Below are 21,948 nucleotides of genomic sequence, written 5' to 3'. Positions count from 1 at the left end.
AATCTAAACCTCCCCTGGCACAACTTGAGGCCATTTCCTCTTGTCCTATCACTTGCTACTTGGGAGAAGAGACCAACACCCTCCATGCTACAGCCTCCTTTCAGGTAGTTGTAGACAGCAGTCAGGTCTCCCCTCAGCCTTTTCTCCAGGCTACACAACTGCAGTTCCCTCAGCTGTTCCTCATCAGACTTGTGCTCCAGGACCCCTCAACAGCTTTGTTGCCCTTGTCTGAACTCTCTCCTGTACCTCAATGTCTCTCCTGTAGTGAGGGGCCCAAACTGAACACAGGATTTGAGGTGGGGCCTCACCAGTGCCAAGTACAAAGGGACAATCTCTTCCCTAGTCCTGCTGGCCACACTATTATTGATGCCACTATTATTGATGCACATCAGGATGCTGTTGGCCTTTTTGGCTACCTAGGCATACTGTTGGCTCATGTTCAACTGGCTGCTGATCAACACCCCCAGATCCTTTTCCACCAGGCAGCTTTCCAGCCACTCTTCTCCAAGCTTGCAGTGTTGCAATTCAGGACAAGAAACACAAATCTACTTCAGAATTAAACCATTTGGTACCAAAAAGCATGAGGAATGTGAAGGGTAAAAACTGCTGAATCACCACTACAAACAATGTAAGCGAACTTTTATTGAAGCATTAAGTTGTGGTACAGGTATTTTTAAATGATCAAAGTCTAACACCACAGAAATTATAAACACCATACTCCCCCCATCCTGATCACCCTAGATAGTTCAATAATCCATTCAACAGCTTCCATTTTTATAGCCAAGGCTTAAACACCTATTTGTAAAATGTGTATTTCAGTATTACTTGAAAAGGGATCTTCAGTCTACTTAAAGGACCTCAAGCCAAAGGTCAGTTGGGACAAAGTTTAAGAAAAAAAAAAAATCACTGAAATATTGGTCCTCAATATTAACAGCAAAAAGCATTAGTGCCATTTACAGCATGTAATTGATAACATTGGTAACAAACATCAACAATATGCTTAAAATAAAAAATTCAAAATGTTTCAACCACTTGATTTCTAACCAAGCAGACTTTAGTTTAGAAGCACTGAAAAAGTGCTTCATACATAAATACAGAAGGAACAAAAAACCATTGTGTCAAACCAGAAAGAGTCAAAACATTGCAAGGACAAGAAGCAGGGCAGGGGGGGGATCTCAATTCTGTCTTTAACATGCTGGTCTCACAGCTGTTAAAATCCCAGTATTTTCAAACATAGCTGAAAGTGTGCCAGCTCTTTAAAGCCTGCATTTTAGTCAATACCCATTAAAGTGACTTTGAATTACACACTTATTCATATTCTATGAATAGCATTCTACTTCTGTCCAGGTGTCCCAGACAGTTCTTGTTCTATGCCTTCACTTAATGCCCTCAAGTCACAGTAAAGAGGAACCACCTTTAGTAATTAGGAGGAAAATAACAGATGAAGTCACAACACTCAAATACAACATAAGTCACATGCACAACAATGTCACAGGACTGTCACAAGACAGAGGCATTAGCTTTGCTTGGAACAACAAAATGAAGTAACACTGGACCAGTTTAGAAGCACTCTTTACAGTTAGAAGTGGTAGGTCACAGGTTTTACTGAGAATAATCCAAACCAATCAACATGCCCAGCCCAGCAAATTCTACTCCTTCACTAGATTACCTGCCAGTGCTCAAGAGCACCAGCTTCTTCATCTGACATAATTGGTGATTAGGAAAGAAAAAGTCTGGTGCCAATATGAAATTGCAGAGCTGACACACCAGTATGTCAAAGCACTTGCATCCCGACTCAGCTCTTCCCCTATCAAGTCTTGGACCTTCTTCACGCTCTGCCATTGTGTAGCAGTGTGACAGCTTGGGGATGTGCACAGATAAATGAGCATTAAGGTTTAGAATGAAATTTAACTTGCATTAGTACCTATAACCCAAGTTTCTAAAGGTGTAAGACCAATGTGTTAGCCCAGTGCTGCAGTATAGCTGAGCAAATTCCTGTAAGCTTGAGTAGAGCATGAAAAGTCAGTCCAATTTAAAAATAAATCAACCACCACCTGTAGTAGCAAAACAATTTGTAACTGTTTTAAGAACTTTCTCCAAACATGAAGTGTTAATTAGGAATCAGCTTCATTAGAAATCATAAAGTTTGTCAAAAACTGTTTTAGACTGAAATCACAACATAGATAAAAAAGAGTAACAATTTAACAGAGAACTGTTCCCAGTGAGTAGGTTGAGGCTAAAGTCTAATGAGGACGAAAGCCTTGTCTGTGGGGAATTTTTGGTGATACCTGGAGAAAAACTATACTGTGTGTAATTCTACCTGAATCATTTTTACAAGTGTTGTAATGTCTCATACAGTAAGATTTTTCTACATGCACTTCAATTTCACAGCAAGAGTGGCATAGAGTACCTAAACACAGAAGAGAGCATTCATGCAAGATATCTAACTCCTTGATATAATAATGCATACAATTCAAAATGGTTATACTATGATTACACCTAGGGCTTTCCACAACTACAAGGTGGTGGGAGTGGAAAGCATGGCCCCCTGAATCATAAACTAGAAAGCAACCACCACCTTCTATATGGGATTTCTTTTTGCGCTTTTTCTTCATTCTTAATCAACTGTGCTGTTGCTGGCGATTCTTTGTAAAACTGGTAAAAACAAAATTATAATCACTGAATTGGGCAATCTGGTGATCAAGACGCTTAAACCCTTCAATCTTCTGGGCAGAAGAAAACACTGTACGACATTTAGAGCTCTAGAAAATAAAGCAGAAGTTAGTTATAAACAGCATTTCAAGATGGGCTAGCACAATATATGCTTTATATCTGTATCTTGTGATACTGTTATCAACAGGAACTACACAGGAAGTCATTAGAATACTTAGCCTGGGCTGCCTGATCTCAGTATTTAAGTTTTCTGCAGATCAGATTTCATGCATGCCAAAGCAATACTGAAGAGTATTTTTACTTTCCAAAGAAACTACCATCCAAATATAGAGGCAATCTGGAAACTAACATTCCAGTAAGAAGTTTCTAGTCTTGCTTTGTGTCTATATGCATTTCAGGAGCTGACAAGACAATGCAAGAAAACTCACCTGATTAACAAAGAGGGTTGTCACAAATTTTCCTGGCTTGAAAACCTCTACAACTTTTCTAATCAGGTCATCATAAGAGGTCTGACTTATGTTTGTTTCAAAACTAACATAAGAAAACTCTGGTTCTGGAGTGATGTGAATAGTCCAGTAAGTCCCCTGAAAAGAAAAAAGTAATTATTTGGTGGTAATAATATATATTTTAATGTTAATTACCAATAAGTGTAAAACTTACATCCGATTTCATCCCATTCATTGAATACCCACAAGGATTGAACATTGTAGCATCAATAACAGAACCTGGTATCAGGTCACGAATTCCACTCATCTGAAACAAAAGTTAAAATTATATCACTCAGTTTATAATGCATCCTTTACACTTGTTTAGATTTAACTTAAAGGCAGAAAGATGACCAATTCAGGGGACAGGACAAAAGCATTCTCCCAATAACAAGTCAGTTTGATCATTTGTACCACTGTTGATGAACTTGCTTTGCAGCCTGTCCCTTACCAAGTAAGTGACCAAGTTCCATGCAAGTCATCAGATATTTGTCTCTTACAGAACCAAGCTGCATAACTCCAAGACAAGGCAATGACTTAGAATTCTAATACATAATTGCTTCTGCAATTGAAATGGAAAACAGAGCACCTGTTCAAGCAGCATCCACAAAGTGAAGGCTGTTTACATTTACTCCAGAGTGAGAACATACTTTATACTCCAGAATGAAGTGCAATCCCAAGCACTTTGATTTCCCACACAGTACTTGAGCTGCAGTCAAATCTCAATAACAAATACAGTAGGAAAAGATCAAAGCCTAAGATGGAAAAGCAGATGAAGTCAATGTACTTGTCAGACAAACTTGTTCATGTCACAGGACTTTTCCCATTTGGAAAAAGGAGAAAAGGAGGCAAAACCGCCAAGTTGTACTTCAAGCTGAAGTCCCTCTCCCCCACAACTATCCAAATGGCTCCATGACTTCATTTTGATACCTAGATTCCCTTGGCATTTATTATCTTCAGTCTAAGTCTTACTTCTCGCAATTGCCATCCTTCAGTGGAAGTTACCTTGTTACGTTTTTATTCCTCTTTCTCTACTTTTTAGAGGATAAACTTCCAATCACTCAAAACACTAAAAATTGCTCCTTTCAATAGATTAAATCAGAGGCATTGAAAATGTGAAGTTATATTCCAAAAAAATTTCTAGACTTAAATCTGCTTTGCCCCCAAAACATTAACCTGACACTTTCTATGAGATCTTTCCTACCAGAAAATAAATCTTGCATTAAATGGTAAGTGAAACATTTTGTTGCCCAATTTCCACAATCCCCCAAAATGCTTAGTTTTCAAGCAAACATACACGAGTGACATCATTTGCAGTAACACCATCTTTCATGTAGAACTGGTCCATAACTACTGGGTCAAGCTCACTCATCAGAATTTCCAGTGTCTGATCAGGCTGATTGGATATCCGACTCTCTGGGAAATCCAGGGTGTACAGGTACCTACATAAAATACAAATCACTTATGTAATAAATATTATCAGCACCAAGTTCTACTGTAAGCCCCAAAGATTTCAGTCTTCACATACATACCAGCAATCAGAATTCATACGCCCCATGCAATAAGCTGCTCCATCTGACAAGACAAAAAGTCTCCAGTTAAGGTACCACAGCTGATCCTTCATATAAAAAGATTACCTTCATTGCATATATAAATATAGGAGAAGTCTTTGACAAAACACTATGAAGATTCACTGATACAGTCAGCATCTGCATCAAGTAAGCAGGCATTTAACTTCATGAATGTAAAGCCAATAACCTGAACAGGCTCCTTCAGAAGGTGGTCTGGACACCCCAGTTCAGAGTCTACTAGCATGAAATTCAGATCACAGCTGTGCACCAGAGATCCCAGTACTACCGCTTCCCTGTTCCATCAAAAAACTTTTCTGCCAGTTGTTAAAATTCAAGGTTATTCTTGCAGGTTTTAGATTTTCATAAATGTTCAAATTCAATCTTTAGTGCAGTGACTTTTCTGAGAAAAGCTTACATTTTTCTTCAGTGTATTAAATTACTATTCTACCTTCTTAATGAGGTTTTTACAGTTAGTAAGAGCTGGATTCTGCAGACTGACTTACAACACTCCATTTGGAAGTCTGAAGATGACCTCAGTTAAGACAAAGTGCTGAGTGTCACACTTAATATGATTGTAATTTTGATCTTGGCAAGTCAGTGGTCAGAAATTCAGAAAATAGGTATTTATATGCAGCCAAAACTTCTGCTGGCTGCAGAACTGCAAGCACTGCTGTATGAATGTCCTGGCAGCCTATATATATTGTACTGCTTGTCAATTCACATCAACACTTTACACAAGCTGTGCAACTTTGCTGAAGTTTCATGAACTTACTCGGGAAAATTTCATTAAGAAACTCTACTTCTTCCTGGAAATTCCTATGTGGGTACTCCTGGTGGGAAGGCTTCATGAAATTCTTACGTGAATAAAAGAAGCTCTGAAAAACATAAGGTGCATTTTAGAGATTGAATATATCCACTCACCTTGAATCTAAAAATCTAGATAAATGCAAGCATTTGGTATAAGCTTTCACAGGACCTAAGTTTTCATTGTCAAAACACTGCTACATGTATTTTCATTTCAGAGGCATATCGGGTTTTTTAACTTAATTTGTAAACCTCAGAATATGTTTTCCACAATAAAACAGTGACTTCAGCACTGACAACATGGGCATGGGATTCCTTCACCCTTAAGTAACCTCAACTCAGCACAATAGCATTTGTAAGTTAGCATCCTTTAAGATACCTTAGGAGGCAAATAAAAGGCTAAATTCTAGAGCAGAGCAAGCAATCTTGTATTACAGTCTTATTGTGGGAAGCACACATAAATGGCAAAGGAAGTTTCAGAACATTTAATAAAAGCATTGCATTTGAAATATTAGTAAAATGCTTTCTGTACATCCTAAGGAAGATGCAACATTTTTTGGCACCTTACCTGAATTGAGTCAAACCCACTGTACTCCCTAGCAAGCTCCAACAGGGGAACCAGTGCTTGCAGTAAGAGGGTGGTACCACACGTCTTCAAAATGAAACGTCTCTTGGAGACAAACATGCTACTCTCACTGCAAAAAAGTGTTAAAAATATTAAATGCTCCATATAAAACAAGCCAGTAGAGAATGGTTAGATCTTGGTTCCTATCACAACCAAATGCATAACTGTAAGTGAACATTCAGCATATAGTATGTAAGCATGCTTGGCAAACAGATGTAAACAAAAGATTTTTAGCTAACATTTGAGAGCTGTTATTTCCCTAAACAAATATCTGCTGCAAACATGTTATTACACAGTTACCATACTACAGGAAAAGAGGTACCACATGCATTACATATTCTCAATCTATTCAAGAAATATGAACATGTTGTGAAGTGTGTACACAACATAGATATGCAATTTAACTTCTTAACCAAGACACATAACAGGGTCAAGCTTGAAATCTGACTTTCTCAGCTGAAATAAAGACTGAGAACCTGAAGTCAAAAAAGGCAAAAGCCATAAAATTTCATAAGTTGTCTGGCTGCAGCTTCTAGGAAAGGCAACTACTGGAAACCAGTAAATCAGCACCTGTCCACAGGAACAGGAAGTCTCAGAATGAGCTACACTATATGCCTTTAAGTCAGTCACTTAACTACAGTCCCACTCAACTGGAAATAAGCATTGATACTATATCCAGAATAAACATGTATAGCAAGTATCTTCTCACCAAGTAACTGAACAAAAGGAAGAAGTCTAGCTTAAATAGCTCAGTTTGGAATGCTGCATAAGTATTCAAAGTAAAGGTTATACTTTATTTAGGACACAGTTGTAACTAGTTACCTTATTTTCAGAATTTTGTTTTACATACATGAAGCTTGCAAAACAAGACTTCATCAGTTTCTTTGACTAGCTTGCTTTTAGCTCAACCTTGCCCTCAAGGCAGTCTTTCAGAGTACAAAACCTTCAGTTTCTGTAATCTGAAGTAAAACAGAGGATGTCAGTGTCTGTAAAGTTCATGTAGAAAAACCTGAAAGTATTTTGCAAGATAAACCACACACAGCAGAAGTAGTGTCCTTACAGCCAACAGCTGCACAACACAAGAATTCCAAGACTTCAGGAAAGCTCCACTTTTACAGATGTCCTTTGCTCAGCTGCAAGAGTTGTTCAACTTCATTGCATTATCTGGAGTTAAAGCCAATGTACTAATACAGTTTTTGCTGATCAAAAAGTGACACTCAGATGCACTATCTTCCTGAAGTAATCCTAAAGCTCTTCACTAGGGAAATTTCTTTATCCCTGGACAAAATTCAACTATCAGGTGAAGAAACACCACAGCCCTGTCCTTAATCTTTTTAGCAGGCACCTGAAAGTTTTAGTCATGAACAGCAGATCGTAACCCAAGGCTGGATTCTCAGCTAAGTGGATCCTGTGTAACAGCTTTAATTTTTTAACCTCTTGTAGATGAAAAGAATAAGCTAGTGGTTTACCTGAGTACATAAGCTTCCTGCTTGTCAGTTTTTGTCACACTTATGATCAAACAATGCACATTCTCCAGAAGTTTGTCCCACTCAATCCTGTGAAGAATTATAGAAGAACACAAATAACAGGTTAAACAAACTGAAGCTTTCTGGAACCCTGGGTAAGAAGTATAGCCCAAACAAGACTATAGCTCTTATCTTGAACTGCTGGATCTAAGAGCATGAAAGGCTAGGACTTTTTATATAGGGACTATCACAATACAGTAATATTCAGTAATATTCTCAGCTCTCAAAGAATGACTAAGTATTCCTCAGGATCTGTTAGTGTAATCTATTGCATGAGGACAATTGTGAAACAGCAACCCCAAATTTCTAACTAGGCAAGTCAGGATAACCTTAAGTCCTGCACCACATATGTACTAAGATAAAATTGTTATAGCTTAAGGCATGAATATCACCCCTATAAACTAATACATCTCAATGACCTGAATTCCTCATTCATTGATCATGATCATAGAATTGTGTCTACCTCTAGAAGATACAGAATACTTATAGCAAATAGTTTGCAATACTACACTTACAAGAAAAACTGAATGATTTTCATATAGCACAATCTGAAAATACACTGCTAGATTTTAGTACAGAGGTAGCAGCTTAATATTTCAATTCTTTATTGTCATTATTAATTCTACAAGGAATTTTAAGAAACTGGAAAAAATCAAAGGGTCAAAATAAGCCTAAATACTTCAACATACTCATGAGAAGTGATAGACTTGCAAAAAAAGCTACTTCGGTTGTCACTTCAGTCTCATGTCTACACCAGATTAGCAGACTACAATACAGTCAAATTTGCTATAAAGCAGACAAACAGATACAGCTTCCTGAAGTCACAAAATTATAACACTGACAGCCACCCCACTTCTCTCATCCCTCCCTTCCCACAGCATATTCCACCTGTAGTTTTGTGCTGGGCCTGTCATGAACCAAGACTTTTACTAACACACCATAAAATTAAGCTGCCCATCAGTAGAGCTGGAACAACTAGAGGACCCTTCAGAGCTGGGAGTACAGAAGAAATGCAATTTTTTCATCACCAAGTGAGCTATTTGATTGGCTCTGCTGCCCATACAGCTGTCAACCCAATTCTCTGTCAGGAGTCAGACCTCTCTCCCTTTATTCACACTGCAAAAGCTCAGTAGTTGTATTTCAGAATAGAGCACTCACTGCTAATTCTATCAACAGGGATCCTCCAGCAGTCACTAACCTTTGCCCTTAGAAAACTGCTCAGTTTGCAAAGTTGAAGTTTTAGATTTGCTGTACATATAACAAAAAAAACCATATGTTCTTAGCTTCTCTGAATACCCCAGCAAATAAATACCTTAATTTCTCCCTCACCTCAGAATGCCTCCTGGAACAGAATTCTGTACCTTTACTACCAAAACTTTACTACTAATACTACTAATTGAGGATTTTACTTTTAAAGTATATATTGCACTAAACTGGCATATTTATACAGGAGTCAACCAGAAAAAATATAGTCAACTTAGATTCACTCTACAGCTTCCTTTTGGGTGAGAATGAATATATTAAAAATTAGTTTAAGAGAATCCTATGCATCATTTAGATCACATCTGAACAAGTTTATGAACTCAGTGATATAACTGGATACTTAAAACCAAAGTGAAGTTTTCTCTACCATTCTAATTATTGAATCTTGATGAAATACTTTTCTACAACTATAGACATGACAGTATAAAACCCTCAAATCTCCACATTAAATAAAAACCAGCTTATTTTTAATGCTCAGATAAAGTCCCACACTTTTATTCAGCTGTACACTTAAGTCATTGAATGTGTTTAGCCCTGTTCCTGATACTCAAGTATACATGAAAATGTCTGCTTGCCTTTGAAAAAAAATGGTAAATGCAAAAAGTGAAAGTTTATATTATACCTATTTTTTTTTAATGCTCCTAGACTATCACACTATTCTACTAAGAAGAGGACTGAACCATTTTGTTTTCTCTACAAGTTACATCACATCTGCACAAATTTCTCAGCCTTAGTATCTTCCCTCTAACATCCTATTATGTTTTTTCTGTAATCTGAATTCAGTAATCTGTTACTTTGGCTTGGTGAAGTAACTATTCAAATCATTCTAGCACCATTAATGGTGATATTTTATCTGCCATTAAAGAAAACCTCAGCATCTGGCATGGCATTTCTGAAAGCTGAGGCAGAGTTCCCTTACACTGCCTGATGCTGAGCTGCAGTAACCCCATTTGTACATGACTACAAATCTGATTTTGTACTTGTCTGAGCATTAATGGGTATGTAACTATCTCAGGCTTTGCAAGAGCATACGTCTGAGCCTTCACAAGCTTCTTACCTGGCCAGACAAGTCAAAACCTTAGCTTTATGTATACAAGTGAGAATTTTCTTTATATAAGTACCACTGTATTGCAGCACCAGACACTTCAGGAAAGTGGCTCATTTAAGTTTCAGTCATGTATTAGTAGAGGAAGACGTAACAATTTTGATGTTCAAGAAGTCCAACAATGAAGGATCGGTACAGCATACTAACACTACAATATTGCATGTTAAGTCCAAAGCCTACCATGCAAAGTCAGTCCTTGAGTATGCTCATTAGTATTTAGGTACTATGGCTTAAATCTTCAGTTGCTTAAGATCTTTGCATATTAAAAATTCACTCAACTCTTCACTATTCCACTACAGAAACCATAGCTAAGCATATGCTAAATGTTCATGCATTCAGCCTTTGCAGGAGTAAAGGAAAAATTCATCATTTTGTCTAATTAGAGCAGCACTAAAGAAGAAAGCCTACAAACTGAGAAACAGACAAGATGTCAGGCTTGATCCAGAAGCATACATAAAATAGACTAACAAAGGGTTGCAGCACCCAGGATGAGACTTGACCACATTAGGGCAAAGTTTTGCACAGATACTGGGCTGCACCTATATGCATTTTAAAGTTAAGCACAGAAAACTACCAAAAAGCCACTAACATGCTGGATTTTATCTCAACATAATCTATTTAAACAAGATGACCCAACCTTAGTATTTGACATTTTCCATTGTTTAAAGCAGAGCTAAGGAAGAACATCTGGGACTACTTTGTACCAAGTAGACCGAGTTCACCAAAAGTCTAACTCTCACATTTCTTCCTTTTCTTTAATCTGTATAATTATTTAAGTATTACTACTCCTAGGCAGTCAACATTCACTCAAACTTAATGTGGAAACAAAAAAATCCACCTTAAAAATAATATTTTTATTTTTATCCACACACATATTGTGGCTAATCCCACTTTATTTTGTCAAGTTAGTAACTTTGAAAGACTTGAGAACATTACTTCCTATTTCACAATTAAGTGAACTTTTAACTTGGAAGCAAAGGCTCCAACCAAAAAGGGAGAACCAAAGAGACTAATTCTCTATAAAATGCCAACATGGGCTTCTGCTCTTCAAAATTCCTTTCAATGGGAAGTATATGGATCGCATTACTATTTCCTAAATTATTCTCTACAGCCAGACATCAGGACAATACCAAATACTTTGTTTAGAGACTGCTTCCCTATACTCAAGCCAAGCACACTGGAAATATGATGCATGACAATCACTGGTAGCTACAGCAAGTTCTGTAGCAGACATGCATCCACTGGAACACAAAACTGAAAATGCATTTGAGACCAGTTCCTGGCTGTTATGGAGGCTTACTACCAGCTTCATTCCAAAGCTGTAAGATTCTGCTCCTGAAATTTCAACCGACAACTACTCAAAGCCAAAATAATTTCTCCAATAGGTAAGCAACATGCATCTTAAATGGTTGCACATGCTCAGAGAACACCAAATAAAACTGGAATACATCTACACAAGTGTGATTAACTGTCCATGCTTGAATGGTAGAAAGCTACTTGTTCTATGATTGACTAGCAGAACAAGCCAAAAAAAGTTACCAACCTACTCCCATACCTGTGTTGCAATGTTTAGTGCTGTATCAGCACAGACTTGTTACTGGAGTGCAAATAGCTTCCATTCAGACTGCCACCCAGGTATGTCACCATGGAAAAAATCTATCAGAACAGAGAAGCATTTTAATTTACTTTTAGAAAGTATGCTAAAAATGTGTAATGTAATGGTCAGCAGTCCCTCTCAACCAAGTTCCAAACCTTTTTTTCCTCCTTTATTTCATATTTCTGTGAAATGATGAATAAGCTATGAATCAAGTTTTCCTTGCCAGATAAAACCATCCTTTTTAATTCCAGTTACTGGCCTATTTGGAGCCTTTACCTTTACAGGTAGAACAGGTTTTTAACACAGTAATCAGGCATATCAGGCAGCAGCACAATACCACTGTTTCAAGCCAACTGGGAAGAGGATAACAAAAATTTTAAAAGATAAAGAACTTCATCAAAAACTTGTTCCTATCAGCAACTAACAGTTTCCACAAGTGTACCATCCCTTCACCCCAGTAACAGTACCTTATTAATGCAGTACAGACAGCACTGGAAAGAAAAGTTGTTTTACAGTAGGGTAGAAATTCTTAGGAAATAAACCCTATGGAACTCCTAAAGACATCTTAAGCTGTATACATACTCTTGCATAGCTTTTCATCAAAAGAGCACAGCTGACAAGCCTGTAGGAGCCTGTAAGTAATCAAAGTAAGAAGCATTTTAATCTCATACTTTGAGACATTGTTTAGAAAAAAAATAAAAAATCAAGCGTTCAACTGCAGAGCAACTTTTTATTCTTTCACCTGTTACCTACTAAATTCTTTTAGGAGCCAGCAGATATATCAGTTACCCCATTAGCAGGCAAATTCCTACCAATACTACAATCTAGAACACTCCAACTCAATGTCTTGTCTAAACTGCTTGTGCAGAGGAGCTCTAGCTAAGACACATGGGTGCTGGCTAAATATTGGTGTCAGCAGAGTTGCAACATTGTTAAAAGCATCCTGAAACAGGCTGATACAGTACAGACTGACATTACAAAACCCACAAGCTTTGTAAAGCACCTCCTAGCAGCTGGCATGTTTTGATGCAGACAGCTGCATGTGAATTATTTCACATTAGAACCGTGACAGTTTATAAACTACAACTGAAGACAAAATATCTGGAACCATACTCACACCCCAAGTTTAGACACAAGGTACTGGCAATTTGATAATTTTACTCCAGCAGTATCTGTGAAGTGCACAAAAACCACACACCCTCTATATGCTTTGAATACACATACACAGACAGACTGCTTCTCCCTTATCTTAAACTTTCCAGAGACATGTACTTAATCTTGAAGTAAAGACCAGTACCTGAATGGAAAATTGCATCCATATCAAAAGTGATACCAAGCAGTACACCTCAGAAAATACTTATTACCTATAAGATCCTGAGCCAACTATTAAGAGAATCATTCCCAAATAACACCAAGATATTTCAGCAATGGCACAGAGCCACAGATAATGCATCGAGGGCTGCCATGTCACTCCTGTCACAGGCCTTTTATTGTTATTGCAGTCACAGCAGTACAAATGGAATGGTGACTCCATCCTTTACATCCCAAGATATTTGATGGGTGTTCCTAAGTCTCTTATATCAAAGGACTAAACATACCTGACACCAAAGATGTTTAAGAAAACATAAGCCCCAATAGGCACATCAGGGCTTCAACAAACCTTACAGGCAACTTTCAGGGCAAGTTGGAATGTAAACTTCTCCAGAAGAAACATGCCATAAGGTAGTAACCATGTACAATAACCCTCAAATCTCCCTGTTCTCCAGGCTGAGTAAATAGCCATAAGGAAAGGCCTTCTAGGCATACACCAGTAGCTACATATCTTACCAGGATGCCTTACAGAGTCTCATTAAGATAGCAGATCTTTGGCAGAAAGTGACTAACCAAATTCTTTAACAGTTTCAGTGGTAAGGTTGGAATATATCAAAGATGATCTTTTGAGGTCCCTTCCAATCCCTAACATCCTGTGATTTGTGAAAAAGCCTTCAATGTAAGTCTTAACTTCCCCCAAGCAGTATCACAATCAGTAGTACCAGAGGGTAAAAGGGTTTGTTTCCTTTCCAGTTTTTAATTACAACTGAGATAGTTAAAAGGAAACATACCTGTAATTTTGAATTTGTTTCTAAAATCTAGTTTCTGAATATTGATTTTGATGAGGGGTAAGACTGAACTCTCATAAGGGGCAGAGGTACAGCAGTGAGGTGACTCAGACTATAGGGTGCAGTACAAAGTAAGTATTTACAGGACTTGTATAGGTGCTTAGCAGACTTCATGTAACACAGGATGAGAATCTCAGTGTCACTCCATATTCCTCATTACAGCACTGTTTTCTCCTCCAGTTTGAGTGTTCACATAATATAAACAGGAAATATATTAAAGGTCCATAAACAAGCTTAGCTTCAGAGTATTCTGCAAGGTTGAATGCTTGAGATATGGATTTGTAAATACCTGCATCATTAACCTATGGTTTCTAACTTGAATGATTCAAGATCATGATAATTCTTGAGATGGGAAATGCGTAGTTGCACATCATCTAAAGGACTAAACAGCTATTTTTACTGTTGGGATACTGAATGCACTATTCAGGCACCACAGAATTCCAGGCCTCACAGCATGTTCACTGCATTTTCAGCAAACCCTCCCTTTTCATACATAGTTTAAGGTTCTTAAAAAAAAAAAAAAAGCCTTACAAAGCATCATGAGAACAAGCACTAAAGTTAAAGCAAATTATTTTGAGACCATAAAAACATTAATCTCATTTCACTTTTGAATATGATTAAGGTAAGCATCTTCAGAGCCTCGCCTTTATTTCAACCACAAGACATTTCCACAGAACTTATTAGCATGTGAATGCCCCCCAAATCTTAACAACAAAGTAAAACCCATGTTCCATACTTTGTTTATTTGGGACCTTTACTGAATGTATTAGAACAATAAGTACAAATCTTTTCTGAAGTACTTTGTACAAATCCAAATTATTCTCTAGAAGGCAGGCTTGCCAAAAGGAGAAAAAATGTGAAAAAATTCTTAATTGCATCAATTCTTTAACTTTTTCTTTTTTTACGCTGGTGATAACCTACAAATACTTTAACATATCTAATCCCTAGCAAGCACACCCAACATGGAAATTTTTAGCTTTAAACATCAGCTTAGTCATTCAGTAGATGAATGGCTCACATTTCACTACTAAGCAGGTATTACAATACAAAAGGCAAGCTCAACTGGTTTGCAGCTTGACTCTAATTTAGCTATTGTTCTACAGTTTCAGCTTTGATTTCAAGTTCTGTTTGACATAAACTAGCTTATTCAATTACCTTTATAGAATTAGCATAGTGGGATATATTATATTCATTTTTTTTATTTACTACACTTGATAGATGCAAAAGAAATTAATTCCAATAACACACTAAAAGAGTTTCTGAAACTTAATTTCATACTAGCAACACAGTATCACTGATAATTACTCCTGGACACAGGTTAACAGTGATTTTCAGACACATCACAGCTTCCTACCAAAAAAGCACACAGCTTCAATTAACATCTTGTATTAAGAGCCAATTAACACAAATGCCTTCGAAGCTTGCTCACAGCTCTGAAACAGTGTTAAAGACCACATGTCCAACAGTTAACAGTTTGTATCTACTCTATTAAAACTTTACAGCTATATGTAAACCATACAAAGGAACTGTCACAGTACCTGCCTTGCAATGACATTAAATGCCATTAAGCAATTTCAAAAATTTATTTTGCAAACATGAGCCTGAGCTGACAAACAGAACCCTAGAGAGCATGAATGTGTCAATGAGGAAAGCATCTGCAGAATGCCATCCCTAAACTAGATCTGTATATTCCAACACTAGCATATTAATGCTAAGCCAAAGGAGTACTTTTGGAATCCTTCACATTTAAAGTCAAATACAACAGGAACCCTGAAGTGCCTAAATAACTCTGCACACATTTCACCTAGGATTTATAATAGCCTTCTAGGATTGCCTGAATATTTAATATACAAGTTGTCAGCTTGTGGTATCTGCTATAGCACTAAATCTCAAAGAACTGTATAAACCACATCTGATGATTTCCATGTTAAGCACATTATTCAGAACAGCCTAAATATCTTCACACATCAGAAAGTTACATGAGCAAACTATTTCATTTACACCAAAAGGTCAGAGCTAAACATGTATCCTGCAGTGTTTCTGGCATGACAGAAATGAAGCTTCCATGAGCTAGTGGTATGTGTATATATATAACATGGGCTATTCATTATTTCAGGAAAGGCAGTTATCTGCCCACTGGCAATTCAGATCTTTGGATAGCAAACTCTAATATATACACATAGGATATTTGCTGAGAAATATCAAAACAAAGGAAAAGGCAAAGAGCATATGTTAAGTATGCCTTTAAATAGACTCTACCATCATTACCATATTCCAAACATCAATACAACATGACAAGCCCTCCTCCAAGCTCCCTGACTAAAGACCACTGGGTAACAGTGATATACAAAAGCAGATCTGAACACATGGGAAACACCAGACCCTCAAGCTACCATCGGAACCTGAAGTTGAACAGTTTACCATACTGAGAGTAAACTACTGCCGTTAAGTATAACCTTCAGATTTGCCCTGCATGCCTAAGACAAGCCTGCCTTTTTCAACTACATCAGCTGGTTACACCTATATATCAATCTTGTTATCTCTGCAAACTAATACATAGTTCTGGTGCCATTCTATGGTACATAAGCAGATCTTGCTTTGTACTTCAAGCCTGCACTGTCCATTTTCTGACAATTTCAGGCCACTTGTGCCAGAAAAATTTTTTGCAGATTTACAGTTGGACCCCTTATTACTGCAAGTCAGAAGTCTAGGTATTGTAGTCTTTCCAGAACTCTCCCCATAAGATACTGTACTGGCAAGCTACAGTAAAGCCATCTCACATCTGTCTTGCCCAGCATGGTTTCAAGAACAACCAGTATGCCGGCAGGTGGCCATCAGCTACTGTGCTAACAAAGGCCAAGCAGGCATTCCCCGGCCACAGGAGAAAAGAGCTGCTCCCTCCCAGAGAGGCCCGAGTTTGAAACACGTGTACACAAGAAGCCGTGTGGGCCTCGGGCCTTTCTTCCTCCCACCCTGGGTGGCAGTGAAAGAAGCGCCAGCACATTCTTCACATGCCCATTGGGTGACAGGCGCGGGCCCACCCCTCCGCGGCGCCCGGCTCCCATTGGCCTGAACTTGTCAATGGGGGAGAAAAGAGGCAGCGCGATCCGGGAGCAGAGCCAAGGCACTCACGTGTACACCGTGGCTCCGGCCGCACTTCTGGAGAAGGCCGGGGGGGCACCTCCCCACACACCCCCGCCGCTGCCTACCCCGCCACAGGGAGACGCAGCAGGGCTCCCGTGTGCCGCCTGCTTCCCTCCGCGCAAACCTCTGTGTGAACCTGTCGAGCTATCGTAGTGACAGAGGTCGCTGCGAAACCGGCCATGTGAGGCCATCAATCCTCGTCGCGACAGCAAGAGAGATCTCCCCTTTCCAGCTTCCACTGACTGGAAGCGAGGTTCCTATCCCCCGGTCTCCACAGCACAGCCAGTCACACCGAGCAGGGATTTTCCGAGCCTTCCCATCCCGAAGCCGGCGGGAGCAAGAAGCCCTGCCGTAAAAAGACACCCACGGCTCCCACTGCCGGGGGGCCAAGCCACTACCAGACGGCTGCCGCCAGCCGCAGCGTGCGCGGGGGCTTGGTGCAGAGGAGTGGGCGCCGCTGCCGTGGCTCCGGCCGCCAGCAGCACTGCGACACGCCGCCATCCGCCTCCCCCGCGGGCACTGCCGGCCGGCGCGGCACACGCCCGGCTCTGCTCTCCTCTCCTCTCCCCGCCGCCACATGTTGCCGGCAGGGACCGCACGGGGCTGCACGAGGTGGCGGCACGGAATGGCTTCCGCGCCGTCCCCGGCACTGCCACCGCTCCCCCCCGGGCCCGGCCGGGACGAAGGGAGGCTCCCCGCCTCCGCGGACCGGCGCCACGGCCTTGAGAGGGGTCTCTGGAGGGCAGCGGAAGGTCACTGCACGGCTCCGGCGGCGTTGCGGCGGCAGAGGCCGGGGCTGTCAGCGAGGGAGGGGGAAGGAGGCCGGCAGCCCGGCGGCCGCGCACGGGCCGAGCCCGCCGCGCGCGCGCGCACGGCCGTTGCCACCAACGGCTTCTCCCCGAGCCACCCCGGAACCAGCCTCCCGTCAGCGCTGCCGCCAGCCCGCGCACGGCCATTACCCCCCCACCCCAACCCAATCCCCGCCCCGCTCCTCACACACTCTCGCCCGCCACCGCCACCACACCCGGGCCCCGCGTGCGCCGGCCATTCACCGGCCCCTCCCGGCATGTAAGAGCCACGCTCCCAACCGCCACCCCCCACACGTCCCCCAACTCCGCCCCGGCCGTTAACGGACCTGGGTATGGTGCGAAGATCGCCGGACCCCTTGCTCTGGTGCGGCTCCTGCTGCGCGGGCTGCTGCCGGGCGAACCACACCTCCAACAGCTTCTCGGTCCCTTCGAAGAAGTGTGCACCGTTCTCCTTCATGGTGAGACAACTCGGCAACCAACAACCACAGAAATTAACGACAACCAAACTACCGCCCCCGGCCGCTACCGTTTGCTGCTGCACGGGCCGCGCTGCCGCCGCCGGGTCCCAGTCCGTCCTGGGCGGGTTTCACCTTCTAGAGAAATTTTTTTTTTAATATTAATTTAAAAAAAAAAAAAAAGGAAAAAGAAATTTTAAAAAAAAAAAAAAAACGAGCGAAAACCACCCGGAGTGCACAGCGGCGGATGCGGCGTGAGCGTGTGTGAGAGGGTTACAGTCCGAGCGGGGGTGCGGGCGGGCAGGCGATGCGGTGTGGTTCGGTTCCTTGTAGTCCGTGTGTTCCCCTGTTACAGAGAAGAGCGTTGAGCGAGCGCTAGCTAATGTCGCCGGCCATACTGTGTAAGCGAGGGGCTTGCGCGCACGCAGCAGCTTTTATACTCCTCAGGTAACCGCATCAAGTAGGATCGCGCTTGCCATTGGGCCAACGCCGCTCGGGTCCGCCCTTTCCCGCTTCCCATTGGAAGGCGCTGACGTCTGTCGAGGCTATGCCGGTTCCCTTGGCCACACCCACTGCAGCCCGCCCGCCCTCCCGCAGGGAGCGGGAGAGAGAGCGAGGAGCGCGGACGGCGGCAGGGCCGGGCCGGGCCGGGCCGGGCCGGGCCGGGCCGGGCCGGGCCGGGCCGGGCCGGGCCGGGCAGGGCAGGGGCAGCGCCCGGGACCGCGGTGTGGCGGCCCCGCCGGGGTCGGGCCGCGCCGCGCCGCCCCCAGAGGTGGGGGGAAAACGTGGCCTATGGTTGGCAGTGAGCGATCGAGGGGTGATATGAGGGGGAGCAGGGCTGAACATGGCCGAGAGACGACAGGGGAGCAAACCCCGAAACAAGTATTTGCGTAGCAAGGCGCAAGCCCGAGAATAAAGGCTCTTTCCGGGCCGAAGCTGCAATGCTCCCTCTGCACCTAACACCGCTTTGCCTCCGCGCTTTCTAATGGGTATTGCTACCTAGTAAAGAGGAAGCTTTAATTGAGCGTTAAAACGTAATTCTCGTTCCACTCTTCCCTTCGAGGAGCTGTGTGTGTGTGAACAAGAAGTACGAAGTTATTTATACGTGTCTCTGTGTGTGTGGAAGAAGGAGCAAGTGACTGAGGAGAGCACGGGCAGCTGTATGTGCAGCACAGGAGAGAAAGTGTCTGCTGGGGGGAGTGAGTGTATATGCATGTGTAAATATCTGCCTACGTGCCTTTTTTTTTTTTTTTAATCTGTAGAACGAATTTTTGCAAACAAAACAAGTTTACGGTCGTTTAAAACATTTTTCATCAATATTATATCTCATAGTCCAATATTATTAATACTTCATAGTCCAAGGAAACCCTCACTACTGAACAACTGAAGAACAGAAAGTACTGTCTGCCCCAATGAACTTACAGTGTAACGCATGGGACAAGCAGCAGCAGATGGCTGAGGATGGATGAATGAGTCCCTACTAGGAGACAGTGAGATCGTATCGGACAGCATGATAGCAGTGGGCTCTGTCCACCAGTGGAGAAATGACTCATGAGTCAGTGAGTCATTCCCAAGGCAGCTGGATGTGAATCATTCCCTAGGTGGCTAGTTGCCACTGTATGCATCCTGAACACAGCCCTATAGCTGGTAGAAAAACATGTTCTTCAGTGCTGTGGTTTCACTGTTTTTTATTAACTTTGTGTAAATTGTTACTACCATAAAACTAAGGTCTTCCATTCTCAACCATTTATGTGTGCCTGTGATCTGCCTCTTTGTGCCAGTAGAAGCACTTTGTGGCTACATAGTGGACTGCATCAGGTTTAATGCTAACTACTTTGTTTTAATAATGGTTTAATTGTGATCAGCTTTAACTTGCATGAGTTTCCTAAGCCACTTCATGTCTCAGCTACATAAATGCTTGTGTTGGTATAAATAAGAGGTTGTACTTGGGCATGCACAAGGAATTATGGATGGGGAGTGCAGGACCACTTGTTTCAGTAGCTATGATGGGTTATATCAGCTTAAGGTGCTTATGAAACTACAGCTGAGAGTTTGTGAACTCTGCCCAGCCGTATTCCCCATGTGTTGTTAATACTAGCCCTCACATCCTTGTTTCTGGATCTGTAATAGGAGTTCCTAGTCCTGTCTCCCATTGGTTTAACATTAGTTCCTGGTTTTCAGCCAGGTGCTCAATCCTGCTTTCTCTTTGCAAGCAATCTGTGTGACATTGCTCCAGCCAGATGTGTCTTTTTGTTGTCTTGGATCCTGTCATGTGCGGAGTCTCTGACTTCCTGATCTTTGACTGTAGTGTGGTCTCACTCTGTGTCTCGGACCACGTGCACACAAACTCCAGCAGTTCCTGAAGTCTGACTGTGCCCTTGTCTGCCCCCTTCAACTAGTGCTTTCTCTGCCTTTATCCAGTTCAGGACTTGAAGATGTCTTCTCACCTGCTATCAAACACTAGCCTGAGTGTGCCTAATCCACCAGCTCTGACCGTTGTCTCTTGGTTCTAAGGCACATGAATCGTCCATAAGAATGTTTCTAAGACATTGCTGAGGATGACAAGATTAAAAAAAAAAAAAAAAAAGTTAATCCTTTTCTATTTTTAGGAATCTTCTCAGTGTGAGGGATAATCTACAAAATGGTGTGACATACTTATTTGAAAGTTTAACAAGGGACAATACAGCCCAGTATTACCAGCTGACATGAGGAGGGAAATTGTCTCAATGCTGAGTAAGATGAAACAGTGAAAGTATTTGAAAACAAAGTCTAAAGTGATAGGAAAAGTAGCAAGCTGATGTAGTATATTTGAAGCCAGAGAGTATGGATATGAACACCTGAAAAGAGGCTTATATTAACACTGAAGGCTGCAGACCTTCCTTCATGATGGGCTGGATTGCTGAAAGATGCACATCAAACAGGTGGAGGAGAGAAGGGAGGGAAACACTGAAAGCTCTCTTTTGAACTTGACTGACAACTAAACATGAACAAAGTATTGTCTGAGAGACAGGCTGAGGTTTCAGGAGGGACAGAAGGAGATTGTTGTGGATTAGAGGGAGGTTCTGTGAGTCATGGTTGGAAACATGGTTGCTGAATTCGTGTTTACAACTGAGATTACCCCGAGATAAAGGGCGGAACTGGAGCTGAAGGACTAGCAGGTTTGAAAATGCACATTCAAAGCCATTGCGCTAACTTAAATAGAACAATTTCTAAATTGATTCAATAACATTTGTCAAACATTTGAATTTGGAGAAAGGAAGGCTCGAAAAGACAGAAAGGCTCAGATATCATCATACCATTGTGATACATGGGCCCAAAAATCATTTATGATCTGGTTCTTTTGCAGTAATCTGCTAGTGCAACAGGCCCCAACTGGCCATGTACATTACCCTGTGCACAGGAGGACATAATATGTAGTAAAAAAATATTTTAACTATATCAACTCCTTTTTGCATTTTTTAATATTAGGTGAGCAACCAAGCCCAACAGCCAGAGTGGTTCAGCGTTCCCACATATGAAAACAGGGGTTTTGGGCAGGCAGAAAGTAGATGCACACCTGTATGGTGCCGAAGCTGCTCTCTGTTTTAATTGCTAAACCAGCTGTAGAACACAGAGCTCACAGAGTTAGCGTGAAGAAATCTTTGCTCTTACCCATATTCTTGAATAGGGCAAGCTTGGTGTCAACAAATAATTAAGTCCAGAAAGAAAGATGAGAAAGTATGAATGTTTTAT

At 41.4% G+C, this 21,948-nt stretch overlaps 1 protein-coding gene across 4 annotated transcripts; it reads right to left on the bottom strand.

Annotated features, from left to right (window-relative positions):
- Positions 1 to 664: 664 nt before the first annotated feature.
- On the bottom strand, positions 665 to 18,709 carry AMD1 (adenosylmethionine decarboxylase 1). 4 transcript variants are annotated; one of them, XM_080340861.1, is made up of 10 exons: positions 18,088 to 18,124; positions 12,232 to 12,281; positions 7,628 to 7,714; positions 6,102 to 6,228; positions 5,502 to 5,604; positions 4,691 to 4,733; positions 4,456 to 4,600; positions 3,334 to 3,426; positions 3,102 to 3,257; positions 665 to 2,762 (listed from the first exon to the last, which is right to left on the bottom strand). In XM_080340861.1, the coding sequence occupies exons 2-10, from the start codon at positions 12,237 to 12,239 to the stop codon at positions 2,622 to 2,624; spliced, it is 903 nt and encodes a 300-aa protein (XP_080196987.1). In that variant the 5' UTR covers positions 12,240 to 12,281; positions 18,088 to 18,124; the 3' UTR covers positions 665 to 2,621. The 4 variants fall into 4 exon arrangements, with proteins under 4 accessions (XP_080196987.1, XP_080196985.1, XP_080196986.1 ...); XM_080340859.1 differs by lacking the exon at positions 12,232 to 12,281 and having other exon boundaries at positions 18,088 to 18,709; XM_080340860.1 differs by lacking the exons at positions 7,628 to 7,714; positions 12,232 to 12,281 and having other exon boundaries at positions 18,088 to 18,709.
- Positions 18,710 to 21,948: the final 3,239 nt, after the last annotated feature.

The sequence above is a fragment of the Nesoenas mayeri genome (assembly GCF_963082525.1).
Source record: "Nesoenas mayeri genome assembly, chromosome: 3".
NCBI classification, from domain to species: Eukaryota; Metazoa; Chordata; class Aves; order Columbiformes; family Columbidae; genus Nesoenas; species Nesoenas mayeri.
Note: the sequence above shows the minus strand (reverse complement) of the source record. Positions and strands in the feature narration are given on the sequence as shown.

Coding starts and splice junctions, on each gene's coding strand:
- AMD1 (XM_080340859.1), bottom strand. CDS start 18,218: ATGAAGGAGAACGGTGCACACTTCTTCGAAGGGACCGAGAAGCTGTTG. Junction 4,734..5,501: donor TCTTAATGAAATTTTCCCGA/GTAAGTTCATGA, acceptor TTGTCTTGTCAG/ATGGAGCAGCTTATTGCATG. Junction 3,427..4,455: donor CTGCAAATGATGTCACTCGT/GTATGTTTGCTT, acceptor CTTTTGTTTCAG/ATGAGTGGAATTCGTGACCT.